The 19,792-nt window shown below is 40.5% G+C and overlaps 1 protein-coding gene across 2 annotated transcripts in view; it reads left to right on the forward strand.

Moving 5' to 3' along the window:
• The first annotated feature begins 3,941 nt into the window (after window positions 1-3,941).
• AGPS (alkylglycerone phosphate synthase) overlaps window positions 3,942-19,792 on the forward strand; it is a 50,822-nt gene continuing 34,971 nt past the window's right edge. For both annotated transcript variants that reach the window (XM_084209608.1, XM_084209609.1), the window contains exons 1-3: window positions 3,942-4,151; window positions 14,123-14,212; window positions 17,811-17,901. In XM_084209608.1, coding sequence (XP_084065734.1) covers window positions 3,958-4,151; window positions 14,123-14,212; window positions 17,811-17,901 — 375 coding nt within the window. In that variant the 5' untranslated portion in view covers window positions 3,942-3,957. The remainder of the gene's footprint in view (window positions 4,152-14,122; window positions 14,213-17,810; window positions 17,902-19,792) is intronic.

The raw sequence follows: 19,792 nt of genomic DNA on the forward strand, positions 1-19,792 counted from the left end.
TGTACAGGGGTACAGAACAAAAAAGTGTTCTAATACATTCGTGTCAATCACATCTTAATAGTGGTTGAACTGGAGAAAGCAAGAACACCTGGAACATGCCTTATTCAATAGGTGTTTCCTTCTGTTTAAGCCTTTCAAGCAGCACCATGAAATGAAAAGTCTTGAAAAAACTAGTTCCTACTTTTTCATTTATCTAGAAAGCAAAGGCTTTATTATATCTATTTTCTCAAAGCCTAGTATTATGATAATGTTCTTCTGTTGCCTTCAGAAGCAGTAAGGTGAATTAAGCATTGTAGCTCAAAGCTCTGTCACTTTAAAATGTATAAAATGAAAAATAAACAAAAAGAATCTCACAACTTTTTCTGCTATTTAGTCAGTAAAGGAATAGCACAGACATGTACTACCGCACTACACTTCCTGCCAGGACTGGGAACTTTCTCATGATTCTATAAAACTTCTTTGAAATGTTTCAAAATTCTTACTACAGTTTAGGTTGAACACAGTACCTTCTCTCAGATGTATGTATAGTTGCTACTTGCCATCAATTAATCTTCTGCATCTGATTCCTACATCTCAGGGGCTCTCATGCTGTATTAGGTGATTCTCTACAACCTGTTGCAGGACTCCACTCAAGGCAAGAAGATTTATCAGAAGAATCTTTTCTTTGCACAGCCGATGTGCTGGTTGCCTAGGAGTGTAGTGTTTGTCTGAGAACATGTTCCCTCTGTGGTCTCCCATGGGACCACTGTGTAATGGAACTCTGAGACACCTAGTTTTGAAGACCTCTCTGAAAGTTTACAGTACTTTGGCAACTTTATTTTGTAGTACACTGTAAACTGGCTTTAAAACTATGTTTTCTGAAAATGCCAGTGTGCAGAATTCTGGAAATGCAGGCCTTTGTTGACATGAGGTGTCACACTGAGCTGGCATCTCACTTATGCTTACAGATGCACTCGGTTTTGTGGGCAGGACAGCTCATGGAATGGCAAAGGCTGCTGCTTTGGCTCAACAACAATTAGAATACTTCCAACTACTGCATTGTAGATCTGCTGGTATTTTTACTGATATAAGTTTTCTTCGGTGTCACAAGATATTACTTTCAAAATCCCATTTCCTAAGTTTTCTTCTCAGCATTACTACTTATCAGAATGAATGATATGGTTAAATTAGATGCAGTTTTTGAAAACATGCCAGTGGTTCACTTCAGCAAATGAGAAGCAGTGACCTCACAATCTGATAGCACATTATGTTATTGTTGCTTTTTATGAAAATTGCCATCCTTCCAAGGGAAGCAGAGATTGCATGTAGAGCACTGGTAGGAGCTTAGCATTCTTATTGTAAGAAAAGACCCCTGTTGCACAAAAATGAGGTGTGACTTAGCTATTCCTCTACTTTGCAAAAGACAAGGCTCTCAACAGTTTCCAAATCATGCCACTATGTCTCTAGCATCCCCAGTTAAATCTTCATTCATACGCATACTTTAAAACTAATTTGGAACTTTTTTGAGAAATAACTTGTGAGGGGATGACAAATATTACTTATCAGATTCTAGCTGAGGTCAATTTTTTACTGTGAAGCTCTACAATTAGGATCAAATAAATGACCAATGGGCTCATTTATTGTTCCTTACAAGTGGCTGAGATACAAGGAAACATTCTAGGAAAATCTGAAGCCTACTACAGGGGATTTAGTATCTGTTTGGCAGCATTCAGCAGTGTGGAAAGTTTTAGGTAACTGTGACTGAAAGTCCCCCCCAGCTATATCCAGAACTTCAGTAAACAATGTGAATGGAAATTCAGTGGAGACCCGTGTTTGTTCCCTACAGACTGCCTCCACAGCAGCAGACAGCTAAATGTGGATATACATGAGTTAATCCAGAAACTTGTATACAAATTATTCACAGGGGGGAAATTTAACTCCATAACCAAACTATCAAACTGCCACAACAGCTGTTTATGTTGTACTTATACCAGAAACCTAACTTAAGGCTGAGATCCCATTGCAACTAGTGCAATCACTGCCCCAGGAAAATTCCAGGCTATTTTCTAGACAAAGTACACAAAGGGCATAAAATCAATTAACAATGGTGAGAATAAAAGCAAAACAAACAGTAATAACACCTGGGTGGCTTTTATGAACTGCTTCTCATCAGTAGGCATTACTGGGGTTGGTTCTATGTTGTCACACAGTCCATAGTGTGTTTATCTTCAGACCAGTCTCTCTAGGGAGATACTGTTATCCTTGGTTTATATATGAGGAGCTATGACTCAAATAAGCACCAATATTGCATGTGAGGTAAGGAACTGAGCCCGAGTCTCACTGCTTGTGCAGTACAGCCCGCTCCCTGGAGAACTTCCTGCAAATTGCTTAGTTAATGGAAAGGTACTGTGTTGAAGTATCATGGGAGAAACAGGTCCCTAGAAGAGGTTTGAAAGAGGGTAAGAGCTTTATAAATTTTCCTGGGAATTTATTTCACATATGTAACAAACATCTGAGGAAGAAATGAACAAACAAATCAACATTGATAGACAAATTGTCATTATCAAAGTATCAGTCATCTCGTAGATCCCAGCAATCTACTTCAGGACTTCCAAAGAGCTGGTCAGTGCCAGTCAGTGGCAAAAGCCAATCATGAAAGTAGGTCCTGTGTGACATCTGAGTAGGCTTCACCAGTGTGAGATACTTCATGTCATAAAGTCGGAATTAATCTGAGCAGGTCATTTAGCCCATCACCTTGCCCTGAGCAGAACTGCTTATAATGGTATGTCTGATAGATGTATGTTGTCTGTTCTTAAAGCTGTCTAATGAAGGTGACTTTGTTCTCTACTTAGGCAGACTACAACAGTTTTTCATTTTCACTGCCATTAGAAAGTAGTCTAATGCTAATACTGAACTTATATCTTGCAGTTTGAGCTCATTACTTCTCACCAACCTAGCTGGGACATGAAGGGCAGATTGATTGCTTCCTTTCACTCTGTAGCAGTCTTTTACATATTTGAAGACTGATAAACTATCTTCCTTAGTCTTTTGTAAGGGACTCGGTTTGTTAAGCTTTTTTTCATTCCCCGATGGAAAAAATCATCTAATCTGTTCTACATTAAAATGTTTCCAGTATTCCCATCCTTTCCTGAGTGGAAATCCAAAGCATTCTGGTACATCAGGGTAAATTCATAGCAGAAAGCACCTGGCATAAAATCTGTGATCTCCCCTTAAATCCCAATTCCTTTCCCTCTTCAAAGTGGTGCTACAGAGGGAATCCCAGATGTTCCCAGAGGTCCCAAATACGGTCAGGACTGTCAGCTTTTGCAAGGATTGGCTCACTGATGGGTATCCCAGATAGAGAAGAGGATGCATTCCCAGCAGTCGGTCAGCATTCATTTCGTGGTGCGGGTGCGGTGGGGGAGCAGATCCCCGGGACCAGGATCCTCCCTGCCAGGACAGGCGGGTTGCACAGGCAGACAAAAGCACCTGGCTCAGCAGCCCAGCACTCCTTGTGGCCCTATCAACAGCGATGATAAAATCTGCAACACCTGTTGGATTATCTGCCACCTCACCGACCTATTTCTTAAGTAACCCGCCTATGCTATTGTCATTAATTAGCATTTCATCATTAACTTAGGCAATACTCATCTCTAAAGGACACCTTTGTGTTCTCTCAAGTTCGTTCAGCGACCCAGAGGGGCTCTAATTACAGCACCGGAGGCGGGAAATCTTTAATAAACCCTTTCTCCCTCTCTCTCTCTCCGTTTGCCCCCCGAGCCCAGCGCTGCCGAGGCAGGAGGCTCCGGCAGGACGCGCGGAGCCCGCCGGGCCGGGCCGGGGGAGCGGCAGCGAGCGGCCCGGGGCTCATCGCGGGGGGGCGGGCGGTGCGGCGGGGCCCGCGCGGGGAGCGCCGGGCGGCGCCTTCCGCCCGCGCGCCCTCTCACCCGGCGGCGGTCGCGGCACAACACGGAAGCGATGGCGGCCGCGGCCGGGGAGGCAGCGGGAGGCGGCGGCGGTTCCCCGTCCTCCGCCCGGCGGCGGCTGCGCATCATCTCCGGGCACCTGCGGGGCTCGCCGCGGGCCCCGGGGCGGGGAGCGCTCTCCCCGAGCCCCTGCAAGGCGCAGGGCGGCTCCGCCGGGCCGGCCTCCGGCTCCATCCCGAAGAAGCGGTGGGTGCGGGCGGGAGTTGCCGCGGGCCGCGCCGGCGGGGCCGGGCCGGGCGCTCTCCCGGAGCGCGGGGCCGGGGGTGCGGGCCGGGGCCGCGCTCCGGCAGCGCTCTGCTCCCGGCCGGGCACGGCCGCGGCCGGCGGGCCCGGGGAGGCCCCGCGTGGGCTCTGCGGGAGGAGCGGGGCTCCGGCGGGGCGGGAAGGAGCGGCGGGAGGAGGGTGAGGCGGGTGCCAGTGGCGGGTGATGTAAATGGCTGAAGCCGTTCACCGCTGCGGGGACTGGAGGAAAGCGAAAGGAGGTGGTCTTCAGCCTCTTACCTGTTTCTGTAGTAAGTGGGATGGTGGGAAAATGGGAAGTCGTTCGTGATCATCTGCTTCACGTCTGTCGATGTGATGGAGAAGTTTTGTTTTTGTAAAATACTTTGAGGCTTCTCTAATGAGGAATGCAGCACGTGTGAAGAGCAAGGTCTGTGTGTTCTCTCTCGGTCCTCCCCTGTTCACAGAAACCTTCAGCTGATGTGAATACTGGCGGGGTGTGCTCATGCATTAGGTTCTAAGAAAAGTTTCTTGGAAATGAATAATTTTAGAGCTATGAAATACTTTTTCTTGCCGTCTGTAGTAGTAAGAAGTCAGGCCACATAACACCAAGGGAAGACAGTCAAAATCTCTAGTTCAGAGTTATTTCACTGGCTCTTGGATTTTTTTTCTGCTAGATTTTTTAAAAAATGCTATGGTTATAATGCCATTGTGGAGTTCTATGTAACTTATTATTATGAGGCCCCCTTTCTGCTGGGACTTGTATTAGTTTTGTGACTTTCTTTTACTGCACCCCCTTTCTTAGATGTGGATTTTCTGTATGTATGTTGGCTTGCTATCTCACGAGTATTTTAAGGCTTAGGTTGCAGACAACCACCTGTTCTCTCTTGAGCTGTGGGCAGGAGCTATTGTGTTAGTGCATGGGGGTAGTCCAGAGGCTGACTGGGCAAGAATAGAAGAGCTGTTCCTTGTTTGAGGAAAATTCATTCAGCCCGTGCTTTGCTCTCAACCTTCTCAAAAAGAGAGCAAGGAACAGCCTGGATTCTCCTAACAGGCAGTTTGTGGCCTACAGTCAGAAGCTGAACTTGCCTGCTTTGGGAGGACTGGGATGTCATGCACATACAGTCGGATGTGAACAGCTTTGCAAGCATTTAGTTCTCATTGCGGGGAATTTGATTCTTGTGCTGCTCACTGGGACAAATGGGTTGATCTGAAGTTGTTGCCTTCCATATTGAGTTTTTGTTTGCTTTGAATCCAGGAAGAAATCACTGTTTCCAGAAAAATACCATCTTAGTTTTCAGGGATTTATTTAAATGTATTGCTGTATAATTATTGCATCTGTGAAGAGCAGGAGAAACAAACTTTTGTGAAGGTGCCTGTGACCTGAAAGATAGCTTCTTTCTTTGTGGAAACAGAGGCTTGGGAAATTTAACATCTGTACTTCTACAAGTGACTGACGTTGCTCTAGGATCATAATGGATTAGTATTTTTACTCTAAATAACTTGATCTGGACTGAGAATAAAAATTTGCTCTGGGGGTATAAGAGAAAGCTTAGCTTGTTCTGGAAATTTGCTGGAAAGCTTAGCTTGTTCTTCACCAGAGGTATAACTTTCTTGCTGTACTTAGAGCCCAGCCTATTTGTATGTGTAGAAACAAGAAAAACTTAAAGGGAGCTTTATCTCTGTCCTAAGTTTCTGTCTGAACATCAGAGATATGGTTGAAGCACATCTAAGATGCTGCATGGGAAAATTCTGAGACTACAGTATAGCTAGGATATGAGGATCTTGGTTGAGCCCATGTTTGAGGACAATACCCAGGTTTTGGAGTGATGGAGGAGAAAGTTCTGTTGCCTACACTGATTTGGGGGGACAAGTCATGAATGCCCAAGTCTTGTTCTAGTGACTCCCAGCTAATCTGGAGCTGATTTTTATTTGTGAGGATGAGAAGGTTGCTGCAAGAATCCAGTAAAAATAGCTGATCTAGAGACAGTGCATGCCTCTTTTTGGTAATCCAAAAAGGGCAATCCAAAGCTCAATGATGTTTTCTTGTAGTCTGTTGAATGCTGATTCAGCTCTACTGCCTCTTTTGAACTGTTATTTTAATTTTTCCTAGCAAAGCTGTAGCCAAAAGTACCTTAAACAAAATCTTTGTTCTTCACCTGTTGCATCTTTCCTGTAATGTTTGAAATAGTAGCAAAGCTCTAGACGCTGCTTTAGCAAATTGAGCTGCACTCTCCTCACGTTGCATTTCTTCTGCAAGTAAATGGCTTTCTTTGATGGAAAGAGCCCCTTTGTAGTACTTTAGGTCTGTGATGACAGAATTTTTTTTCTGGCTGTTTTTCTAACAGTCAGGAGACAGTGGCCTTTGGAAACGTGGCTTTCTTCTTGGTAGTTCAGTGACCAAACTGCTGAAGATCTTATCCAGACATGATTCCTCACCAGCCAGGGGAGGATGGAGATTACATGGTATTGGCTGAAAGTCTGTGGTCTCATCTTATTCTTCTTGCTTCCGAATAAAAATGCTTTGGAAGACTGAGCAATGCATTTGCATATTGATGTGTTTAAGGATTGTAATACGCTTTCTACTTTTTCAAGTTTTAGTTACTGAGATGGGAAAATTTTAGTTATTGAGATGGGGAAAAAAAGCAAAAGACAAGTAACTATGTATTTGTCTGAGTATCCTCTTGAGGGAAATCTTAGGCGCTGTGAGAGTAAAGAGATGTTATTTCTCAGTGGCATTCCTGGCTTAAATGTAATATTTTAATTGAGTGTTGCAGTGAAAGCTGGAATCATAGTTACACAATGTGTGTTGAAGCCTGAAGAGGATTACAGGCATGCTGAAAAAGTTGGTGAGACAATTGAGCTGTAAAATAACTCCTCCTTGATATTAGCTTTCCTGTCCTTTTATGTTATGCTGTTGACTTTGTTGACTGGTAAGCTCACTTTGCTGGTGAGACTTGAAATAAAAACTTACTTAATCTTCAGAATAACTATGTATACATGAAGTGTTCAACTTGTACTGCTTTGGAAGCAGTCAGGTGCTGCAACTTCCCAGAACAGAGTTGTACCAGAGTAACTGCAGGGTGTACTCAAGAGTCCCTTAGAGATGGAATATGCACTGATGCTGATCTCATCAAAACTTGTATAGTATTACTTACTCAGACTCTCAATGATTTGGTCTTTGTTGAAAGGGATAATTGATTAAGTTTAACTAAATGTTGACTCATTAGCTTGTAGGCTTAAAATTTATTCTGTCCTGGAGCAACAGAAAGCCGGACAGGATCTCCTGATTATCCTCTCTCTGTGGAGAAGCTGCTTTCCTAGGGGATGAAGAGAGGCTTGTGAATATCTTGTCATTATTATGGGCATACTGTTACACAGGGTAAACTAAGGGATGAGTGTGTGTAGTGAGCTATATGTCGAGTTCACAGACGGGTTGTTCAGGGCAATGTGTTAATGTTGCTGTACCTTCTTCATATAGACACTTGCAATTCTTGCTGCTCACGATTATGATGTTGTTATGCAGTAACATGGATTAACTCCTAAAGAATTGGTACTGCTTGAATATAACGCTCTCTTCAGAGAGGCTTTGTATCTTACCCCAATACTCAGAGCAATCTTTATTATAAAGACTTCATCCTTTAGAGAACAGTGTTTAAGCAACACGTGCTAAGCTGTATCCTGGTTTAGCTGATTTCTGAGTTTAAGGTGGTGAAAAAGGATGAAGAAGGAAAGGGCTGGTGGCACTTCACCAGTCTTAAGAAATCAGAAGAGTAAGAACCTGTTGCATTGAGGAAGGTGTGGCAGTTCACAGGAGGTTCTGTGATTGCATCAAAGCAATTAATTGTTAGTCAAAGCTAATACTTGAGGCACAGATAAAGAAGATTCTCTCATGGAAACATTAGCATGAAAAAGTGTCATAATCTGATGGTAAAAGTGACTTCATATGTTACAGCAATTCATGTCTAACACATAGCTCCAAGTAGTTGCATGTCAGGAAGATGAAATGTAGGAAATTATAAAAATTTAAGTAACACAATATTTATTGTTAGATCATTTGATACCAAGTAAGCCAAACTGGATATATTCATTAGCTAAATTTTATTAGAAAAAGAACCTAGATGGAAGTGTGAAATGTTTAATATGTGAGGCTCAATAAAGATTATTATATGAAAGCAAGTAGCAGTTTCCAGCAAAAACTGAAAGACTTTTTTAGATCAGCTGTTTGATATCTAATGAGATCTGAACTGTTATGTGCAAGAAAATGAATGTGTATATGGCTGTTTATTTAAGCTTGATGTGCTTATTTAAACTGAATAGAATTAGAATAATCTGATAATGCAATAGATTAAAGTAATTACTTGGACTAGAAGCTACTTTGAGCTGAAGCAAAGTAAGGAGATCAGTAGTGTAGTAGACTGCAGTCAACTAGACTTTCCTGAAGTGTTAGTGTACCTCTTTGTAGAAAATAAATAATGTGGAGTATAAAAAATCAGTTGCAGGTTGACAAGCCTAATGCCTCTGTAGTGTTGTTATATCCAAAACTGGGCTATTTTGTGCAACACCACTGGGGTTCATGGCGTGGGCCAGAAAGCTTTCCTGAGCCGTGATGTATTTGCTACAAAGCATGCTAAAAGATTCTCTATGGGATGAGTAAAAAGGTGTCCAGGAACTGAATTTACTTGTGCAGAAAAATGGCAGACAGTTGATTCCTTCATTAAGTTACTTCTTTTAAGACAGGAAAGCAGAATTCCTGGTTTTGCAAGCTTTCAGAAAATACTTCTCAAAGGACTGATCTCTTTGTGCTGTTTCATTTACTGCCTGGAAGTAGCCATGTGTGTGCATTTGGTAGTAGAGCAGTCTCTTTAAAGATAGAAGTGAAACTGGTGTCAGCTGAAGTAGTAGGTGGAATAGGAGAGCTTCTAGTAAAGTATTCTTTTGCATTGTTTGGCCAAGTGTTTTCTAAGAATGATTATAATGTCTTGGCTTTGTTTGATCTTTAATTCACCCTAATTGACTTTATTGTGGAAGAACACTAGAGAAACACTAATTTCCTTATTCCTTGGAGCTTTGTTTATTACACTGTGGTGAAATGAAGAGTAATGAAATAGTGAAGGCTAAGAATATGTGTAAGAAAAGTGAACACTTGTTTTATCAGAATAGTTTAAAGAAAAGCATTCTGCTTTTGAGTACCTAAACCCTTGATGTTATGCCTAAAATCTGTCTGCATTTGCTGCTTCCTGTAGGTTTAAACTGTAATTAGGAGCCCAGGTTTGTGTTGTTGCGTTAGGTATTCAGCAAACAGAATAGCAACTGAATTGGTGTATGTGCAGGGGCTTAGCTGAAAGTGTGGACTACAGACCCTCTAGTCTAAAATTAAGACTATTCAGCATATCATCACTTTGGATTACAAGAAATAGCTTTGACTGATTTTTATAGATATATTTCATGGAATTAATTTGAAAGGCAGCAGTAAATACACAAGCTTAGAATGTGTCTAAGGTTATAAAACAGGTGTTACTTGACTTCAGCCTTGAGAACAATTATATTGGGGTTGCTGCAGGGAAGGTCTTCCAAGAGGGAAAAAGCATAAACACAGCAGATACTCTCTGCCTGCAGCATGGCATTCCTCTCCAGATAAATGATGCTTTCACAAAGCAGTTCTTGAAACAATTCCTTGGGCTGCATGTTCTCTGTTTATTTCAGGCACCTGATGCTGATTTACCACTGGCTTCAGAAGCACTCTGTAGTGTTGCTTGGCTGAGAAGTGTGACTCTAAAATCTGAACAGAAACACTGCTCCAGGGGAGAGGAAGAGGGATCATCTGGTACCACTCATGGAAAGAGTTCTGAATTTCCAGCTGGTGGGCTGGATTGGTAACCCAAAGTCCCAACTCTGGGGTAGGCTCTGAGGAATTCTTCCTTGGGTAATGTCTTGTAACACCTTACTGCCACAATACTGCCTCAGTATTACTGCACCCACACACTGAGTTGTGCAAGAACGCTGCAACTTGCAGACTGTGTTACATTAGGCAAATACTGGTGCTTAAGCCCATGCGGTAGCCCTTAAAATTGCCACTTTAAACTGATTTTCAGGAATCTTCTGGCTCTTCCATTGTGCAACAGAAGTGCCTGTGAATATTTTATGTGTATGGGATTTTAATGCTGAGTATCCACTGGTGATTGAATTGACAGTGTCAGTGGTTATTGTGAGGAAACTGAGGGGAGCATCTGAGCTTTGCTCCATCTGAGTCAACGTTTCTCCAGCTGGATTGAGCTGCACATTCATCTCGCTTCTCCAAAGAAGCCTTGGCCATCTGTAGGAGACTCTGTGCTTATCCTTCAGCTTCCTGTGGGACAGATGAGAACTTTTTCATCCAGTCACTGTGCCAATCACTAAAACCTAAGATTTGAACAGTGCTGGCAGGTACAGTTTGTTGAAATAGTGTAGTCCCAAGGCCTCTGCCTGCCTAGTTGAGTGACTGGATTCTTCAGGAGCTCTAGATCAGCTGGTGGGCTGGGGGCCACCCTCCTGCCCCCCCAACTGTAAAAATCCTTATCCAGTGAGTCAAACTAGTTTTTGTGTTGGGCATTGTAATGAAAGTGAAATATTTAAATTCACTTAAAGTAGTCACACTATGTTAATCTATTGTCACTGCTTCCATGCTGACTTGTTTTCTTTCAGGCAATATAATTTCATGTATATATACAAATATACACATTAAAAACCTTAAGCAATGTTTGATTTGTACTACTTCATATATTTCAGTGGTGATTTTCTATCATTGAAGTTAGAGGGCAAGAAAGTACTGGTCCATTTCTGCTATTTCTGACTAAAGCGTTTCACATTTCTGTCAAAAATGAGATAGTTCATGAGCTTGATATTTTGTTGAAGCTAATGTACTTAATGAGTAGGAAAGGTGTTGTCTTTAAATAAGACAGTTTGGGTACAATACTACAATAACACTAATAAGTTTAAAGTGAGAATAACATTAGATGTTGGTGAGAGTCTTGGCTATATATATATATTCTTGGAAAGGAGTCTGAGAGGAAAACCAGAAGGGTGCATAAATTATATCTTGCCACACATACCGCATGCATGTGCAGCATACTCATTCCAAAAACAGCCCTTCCTATCTCTGAATAGAAACCTCAGACTTGCTCAGTATAGTTTTGAATATAAAAATTGGATGCTTAAGTTTCTTATTCTGGTGTTTACCTGCCACAAGATATAGTACTGCCCATTGTGTGTGGTGGTGTGAAGTCCCCTGCCTTTGTGTTACAAGGTAGCCAAGATGTTTGGGTCAACTATTCTTCTACAAACATGCAAACTGTTATTTTAGATTTTAATTTAATTATTATCATCGCACCAGTGATGGGAGCTATGTTGTCTGACAGAGTAAAGCTTTGTGTACTTAATTTTACTCAGGAATAGTTCAACCAGAAAATAAACTCTTAGGAGTTAAAACTCTTAACCTCTGTTCTGTATTTTAGAGCCTGATCAAAGTGCCAGGTGGTTTAACACCAACCTAGGAAATTAGGCCTTTAGAATAGGCAAGCAGATAGGAATGTGGTTAGTGTAGCCGAAAAACCTCATATCTGAGTCTGTCTTTGTGTCCTTAATTAATAATACCTTCCCCATGATTTTGTGGGAAGTGTCTGTCTGTACTGATACCAGGACTAATGATAGTTTCAAGCCTGGCCATTATCAGTTTATCTCATGACACCAGTTTCTTTAGGGCCTGGCCTTTTGTGTCTTGCTCTGATTGTTTCCAGATTTGCAGGTAGTTTCTCTACCCTGTTTCATGCACCATTGTTGGCATATTTATTTGTGACTGCCTTGCAAGAGGACTTCCCTCTTTAAATTAGAGGGGAAGTTTGAACCTTCTTCAAGTTTTCTTAATAATATCGAATATTATTCTGACTTTACAGGATTCAACAAACTACAGAGGTCAGGTATATAGAAATACTGCATTTAGTCAGCAGAGGGAGAAATCTTCCCTTGAGGAGGAGTGTAGTGATTGGGATTTGAATGGAACATTTAGTTAAAAAAAATAAATCTCTTGAGCTGGCCAATTCTATGTCACCTTCTCAGCTGGAAGCAGCTCCACTGTGTATGACTTAGATTCTTTGTGGACTATCATAAATATTTGCAGCATTTATAAGTATACATACATAGAAATAAAGGTAAAAAGGGGCAAGTCTGCATCACATGCTTTAAGAACCCTTTTTGATAATCTGTCACAACACCACAAGAGCCCAAGGCATTCCTATGCTATGGAACATGAGTGGATCCTTGTCCTTTCATGTGTGAACCCTACATGTGTAAAGAACAGAGAGAGCAGGCAGCAGAAGAGGCTCGCCTATCTGGACAGCTCTGCTCGGCTTAATTGTGGCTGAAATTTTAGAATTAATTCTTCAGTATGGAAGAACAGTATAGACTGGCTATTTCACAAAACTGTGTGGAGTCATTTCAGTCCTCAGTAACTGATAAAGTTTCCTTCAAGTGCCAGATTTGTCAATGGCTGGTTGAATGTCTGAATCAAACAATTGTAATGAAATACATGACCATGGCTTTTTTCCATTTGATTAATTAATATCTTGCATACAGGCAGTTTGAAGAAAATAGATTTTGTTTGAGCCAAGTCTATTGAATTGCACTAGATAGTATGTCAGCAGCCTGTGTTAATAATATGTTTATAATGAAAACCTTTGGTAATCAATCATGGTTATCTTGCATGTAATGCTGGAGCTGAAAGTGATTGGGGCAATGCTTTCTCTGAATCACAAGGTCTTTTTGAAATGGTCACTCCTGATCATCTTATTCTTAGGCAGTCAGAGTAAGAGCTACATTTACTGTATATAGGGCAGGGTGGTAAATGATCTTTTGACAGAATTCTTTGAGATACATGTCTTTTAACTAAAATTCAGTTTCTAGGTTAGTAATTTCATTTGTAATGTAAATAAATGGCAAGCTTTTAAAGAAAAGCTTGATTAATGTGTAGTGTAAACTAGTAGTGTATTTCTTAAGTCTTAAATACACTTACACTGATACACTGACTATCATAGTGGAGAGATTTTCTGATATCGTTGTGCTTAAGATTTTTCAATTTTCTGCTTTTATTTTGGCAGTTGTTAGTTTGGTTTTTATATTAATAGTTTTGCTGTCACATTCTGGTTGTATTTGTTATTCTTGCACTTCTTGAGGTTTTGTTCTTTATGACTTTCAGTCCAAATGTATCTCAAAGTTCCTCATCAACTGGATGTTAAGAATGCTGTGGGATTGCAGTAGTGATGGCAAGCAACTAAAATCATTATTCTCTGTCAAGAAAATAAATTTAAATACTAAATACTTGTCACTCTTCACAACTCCCTGTAGGGAGGTTGTAGGCAGGTGGGAGTCAGCCTCTTCTCCCAGGTAACAGGAAAACGCAGGATGGGAGGAAATGGCCTCAAGCTGCACCTGGAGAGGTTCAGATTGGACATCGGGGAAAATTTCTTCACTGAAAGGGCTGTCAGACATTGAAACAGGCTGCCCAGGGAGGTGGTGGAGTCACCATCTATTGAAGTGTTCAGGAAATGACTGGATGAGGCACTTAGTGCTGTGGTTTAGTTGGCATGGTGGTTGGTGAAAGGTTGGACATAATGATCTTAAAGGTCTTTCCCAACCTTAATGATTCTATGATTCAATAGTGTGCAATGACTTAAGCTGGTGGTTGTTTTTATAGAGCATCTGGTCTTTCAAGTCATAGGATGCCATCTGAAGGAGTAATGGTTGTGGTTTCAGAATTTCTTTTGGCTGTAAGCTATACACTTTTGATATGTACTTGATTTCTTGAATTGCTGTCTGGTAAGACTTTTCCCCAAAACCATTTAACAGAAAAGCTTTTTGCATCTGCAGTATGCTAATATTGCCACTCATATTTTTTTCCCTTTAAGGCAAGAACTTTTGAAGTGGAATGGATGGGGATATAATGACTCCAAATTCATCTTCAATAAGAAGGGTCAAGCAGAATTCACAGGAAAAAGGTAAGTTGAAAATTTATGCAAATGAAGTATCTTATTTAGTGGTTTATTTGGAAAGAGTTTAAAAGCTGTACGGTACAGTTAATTCAAAGAGGGCAAAGAAGTTGCTTCATTTAATAGGATAGATTATTCTGCATTTAACAGGTTTATGGAAGTCTATACACAGGAGTCTGACATAGTAAAATAGACTGTGGGGCTTATTGAAGTGTCTATTAAAAATGTTATAAAGACAGATTAATGTGAGTCTTCTCTGTAACTTGATATAATCTGTGGGTTAATGAAATCACTGAGAATCTGCACCATGTTCTAAAGCTTTAGATAACATGCAGCACAACAGTGCAGTTTTGAGAATCTCTTGAGCATCAACTAGTTGCTTTATTAAATTTCCACTTTGTTTTGGGTTTCTTAACCACTGTGCATGGAGCTACTTTATCCTCTGAACTTAAAAATAAAAACTGCTCTTCAGTTGTACGTTGTAGTGGCGCCACTTCTGATTTATTATCCTCTAACCCTTTATGCAGCAAGATTGTTTTTCTGAGAAATAAATTTTTTGAGGAACAACATTAAAATTAAGTCTACTTGGGGATCTCTCAATTATGTTCTAGTGGAATTTAAACCTATTGCCATCTTTGTGGTTTGGGGTTTTTTTTTCTTCCTGAGTGGAAAGTAACCTTGCAGTCTCTTCCCTGGTTTAAAAAATATGCTTTCCATAAGAGTTAAAAGAATGCAGAAGAGAAATAAAATTCTGTTGTTCCTAAAAATTCCTTCGTAGTCTTTGAGTCTGTAAACTTGCATGAATTAATTGAGTAAAAGCTGCAAAAACCTAACTGGGATCTTGAGCACTTCAGTTGTTAATCTTTTGATTTTCAGGCCTAAATTAAAATGCAAAGCCTTGTATAAGCCAGTTCACTGTATAATATTAGGGAGATTATGTTCAGAAAATCAAAGCACACTAAACAAGAGGGTCAGGAATTCTGTTTTTTTAGGAGGAAGCTTCAAGACTTCTTGACTGCTGTGTGACTGATATGTACAAGTTCTAAAATGGTGGGGTTTTTTCCCCATCTATACTGTCTCTGACTGAGACATAACATTAGAAATACCTTGTTGGGCCACACAAGTATAATTTCTGTAGGATAGTTTGCCACAGTGGCAAAAGGAGAGTGAAGTGAAAACAGGAGAATAAGCATCGGTACAGGTGGTGTGGATGCCTCATCCTGTCAGTACCCACTAACAGGTCTGTTGTCCATAAGTTTGTCTAATAACCTCAAGTCTGCTCATACTGCCTGCCTGTGCAGCATCCAGCGGCAGCAAGCTCGAGGTTCTGGTTGTGTGAAGTACCTGTGTTTTGCAACAAGTATCCCTTACTGTTTTGCAGGACTAGGTGGATGATAGTTCTTCAGCCTGTCTACTGTGTTATTGATTTATAAGACTCATTTATATCCTCTCTTACATTTTCTCTCCATGCTTGTGGTGTCTTGGAACCTTCAGTCTCTGCTTGTAAGGCCCTTTGGTCTGTACAGTGGATCTCTGCATCCTCTCCAGCTCCGCTAGATCTTTCTGGAGACAGGGACAAAATCTGTGTGCAGCACACAAGGTGTGCATACAGCCAGAGCAGCAGAAAGAGATGAACTCTCTTCTTTTTTACCCCTGCCCAGATGATGCATAGCACTGTGGTCAGTGAAGATGCCCTAATACTGACTACCAGTGGGATTCTGCCTAATATACAATAAAGCTTTTCTTTTGGCTGTTGCAATTACCTTAACTTCCATGGTTTTTTTGTCTGCTTAGTTTTTTTTTAAGGTCCTGAGTTCCTATCAGTGTGACCAATAAACCCTGCCCTTTGCTTCTTAAGTTAAACTTATCTTTCAGACTGTAGAAGAACCTTTTCTTCAGTACTGTAGCAGTGTATTTTCTTAAATAACTTTTGGGATGAGCACCTCTGGAAATATAAAGGAGTATGGGATTTCATGTTCATTGTATCCCTTGTATTCACTTTCTGTTTTTACACCATGGTAAAACTCCAAGGATTAGTGAAACAGGATTCCCCTTTATGAAAGTGATGTTGACTTTCCCTACAGACCATTTGTCAAATGATCTTTTTTTGTTATAGACTGCCATCTCCACAGGGATAGATGGTACTTGCTAGTCTGAGCAACTGAAGCTGTTTTTTGGAGTGTGTCTGTGGCAGGTGGTTTTTGGGGTCTTCTTGCACCATCAGTGTGTGCATACAAAGCTTGCTTCCTGATCAATCATGCATTGCAGTAAACTAACTTCTTCTATGCTGTGACTTCTGTTTGTGTCCTGACTTAAAAGTTTTGGGGTTTCTGGTAGCTTTAGTTGTCCTTTGAGTAAGTGATTAAGGTTACCCTTGCAATCCAGCTGTAATGATACTGGCAATACTAAGAAGTAGGTCTGGAGAAGAAAACACACCAAGCTGACCTGGGTCTCTGCCTTCATCACAAACTCTTGATGCAAATGCACTAAACTTTCATTGCTTATTGCACTTTCCTCTTCAAAGAATTCACTTAATTTTTGTATGGGTTTGATGAAACAATAACAGCTGACATAGGAAGAATGACTGAATACTCTATTCCATGCTGAAGAGTCTAGCTTGAGTTAAGGTTGTAGCCTTTTAGTTCTAGGATTAGAGCAGGGGGTGTGTCAGTAGAAGAGCTGGGGGGTGGTTGAGATGAGGAAACAGATGGAATTGATAATTTTGTGTAACAGGTGCCTCAGTTGTAGAGTTGATTGCACTGTGAAGGACAGGGGCATAACTGGGTTTACAGTGACTGAATGATCTTAGAGGGCAGACCCAGTTAGGTCTAATGCAGTGACCCAGGTGAAAACTATGATAAGGATTCTCAGCTGCTAAAAGCTCTTAATATCAAAGAAAGATCTTGCTTCTTCTCTCTTCTGGGAATACTTTTGAACAGACAAACATGCTGAAGGTGTGTATATGTACATAATTAGTGTCAGTAGTTTCTAGCTGTTTTCAGTGTGTCCCCAGCCTTCTGTGTTTTCATATGTGGTCTACATGGTCAAAACCAGCTCCTCTGTCCCTTGTCTGTAAGTCTCATTTGTCACATGGCTAAGCTCTTGCCAGACAGTTTGTGCTGGAAATAATTTTACAGTGCTTGGTGGATTCTGATGCATTTTGATGATGAAGGGGGAACCTCTAATACTGTTTCTGTTTCCTTGAAAGAGTAAGGTGTACTGAAATGGGTTTGTGTGTCTGAGACTGCTGTTGCCATTGCAGTGTGTCCTCTGTCTATAACCAGCATGGGAACTCAGGTGCTGCTTTCTACACTACTGCAAGAGAGAGACCTTTCTTAAGAGTGGTGGGGTGGGATAACTGAAAAGCCTTATGCCCAAAGCAAATGATACCATGCTGACAAATGATTTGATTCTGTGTGAAGTAAAGAACTGCTAAATACAATGAAATACGCAGTTGCATGAAAAGTGAATGTGCAGAAGCCTTGCAGGCTTGTAGGTAAAGAGTTTCATTTAAAACTACTGTTTGTGCATACATAAAATTGAAAGAAGTGTATCTGACATACATTCTTTTAATTTAAAATGACCCTATGTAATATTGACTTTTCAGGTACAGATTAGGTGGTATGGTATTACCAACTTTTAAGGAATGGATAGAAAAAACCTTTGGAGCAAGTCTGGAGCACAAAACTACCTCTAGAGTAAGTAAATAGCTGAACCAGTTCCTTTGAACATTAGTCTTGGTGATAATCAAGACCACACTGTTAAAGATGATTCAGCTGTCACACATAATTGATTTAAATATAGTGTATTAATACTACAGAGTTTTTGGGAAAAAAATTGATGTAGAACTCCTATGTGAAACCTTATATGTCTTAGCATGACTTGTGGTTTCAGGATAACTGGTAATACATTTATTGAAATGAAAGTTTCCAACAGAGGGAGTTTTTTGTCCTGCCTATAGATTGCCTTTCAAGACTGTAGAAAGTGTTAGCCCAGAGGGAATTGTTTATACCACATGGATGTTATTCGTGATAATGGAGATAGAAGATACAGGGAAGTTAAACTATGATGTGTTTTTAGTGTATTGAAAGATGTCAAAGTTCTTATTTGACAGTAATTTTTATTTACATGTCTGAGTGTTGAAAACTGACGACCAGAATACTCAAGATTGAACTGAATGTTTTCAGAAAAGTAACACATTGAGAATGTTTTAGGTTTTGGAAGTCATACATACTTTGCTTTTCAGAAAGAGTAACTTAGAGTCAGGACACCCTGGCTCCCTAGTTAGAATCCCTTTGAAGCTTCATGTTCCTGACTAGGTAGCTGTTAAAGCAGTACTGGAAGCAGGCTGTGCTTGTACTGTGACTGTAGCAACCCAGCTTTGGGTAAAGGCTGTACCCATCTCTTGAGTGAGTTCAGGTTTGAAGCAGGTAATCTCACAGAGCCTGAAAACTTAAATGTTTCTTCAGTCTTCTATTTATCAAGACATTTTTTCATCTGCTGTGGTTTAGAGGATCTCCACCTGCAATATATTTTGAAAAATTCATCTGATGTGTTTTTGGTGATCTGGGTTGGTTTTAACTGACAGCTGCTTTAACTTGCTATGAACAGAGTTCTAGAGAACTTTTGTTCCCTTTTTACATGCAGAGAAAGGATAGAGCAAAGCAGAATTGCAGGACAAGTATATATATTTTTAATAATACTCCGATTTTACAGTACATCTTGCAGACCAGCTCCCCAGGATATCTGCCAGCAATGTTGAGTGCTTTTCTGTTATGTTGTGCCCCTCTGGTTTTAATGGTCTTGTAATGTGAAGCAGACTGACTACCTTGCTATGGGGTAGGACTCTGGAGTCTTCAGTGTACACCTGGGCTTCTCATAGCTAGTCTCAAATACCGCTGCAGGTCCCTCATTTTCATGGCTGTCATAACTCCAAGGTGTATTTCAGGTTGTCATGTTATGCTGGGTTTTGAACTTCTGCTACCACCTAAGCATGAAGAAACTCAGATATAGGAACAGCAGTAGGGAAGCGACCTCTTGTTCATTTGGCCTTCTATGCCATCTCCTCCGGCCTCTGTCATGTAAGATTGGAGGGTTCCCTGTTGCCTGTGACTTTTGTGTTTTAATCAACAGCAGCAAATATACCTGCTTCTGTGATCTTCAGGATCTGTTGATCCTCTTTATTTTTTCAGACCAAACTTAACAGAGAGAGCAGTTTAGACCTTGTTCACATAGGTTTCCTGACTAGCTTTTCAGGGTGCAAATTTTAAGATATTTCAGTCCTATGAAAATAAATAAAGGAATATTTTTGTTTGTCACTGTGCATAAGATTTTTATAGATAAATATTTAACTTTTTAATCTTGAAGAATAAAACTAAAATATTAAAAAAACTTGTAAAAGAGTTATAAAAATGAAGATGCTTAAAACCATCTGCAAAGAGTTGTTATAGCAGTTAAGTAGTTCTTGCTCATGACAACAAAGATCTTCAGGCACTTAGTGTTCAACTTGATATGAAATAATTCTGTCTGTGGAAATCCATGAAGAAACAAAAGTTTGAAGTCTAAAATGTAGACACAGCTAGTGAGGGT

Source organism: Fringilla coelebs (assembly GCF_963513975.1).
Source record: "Fringilla coelebs genome assembly, chromosome: 7".
Classification (NCBI taxonomy): domain Eukaryota; kingdom Metazoa; phylum Chordata; class Aves; order Passeriformes; family Fringillidae; genus Fringilla; species Fringilla coelebs.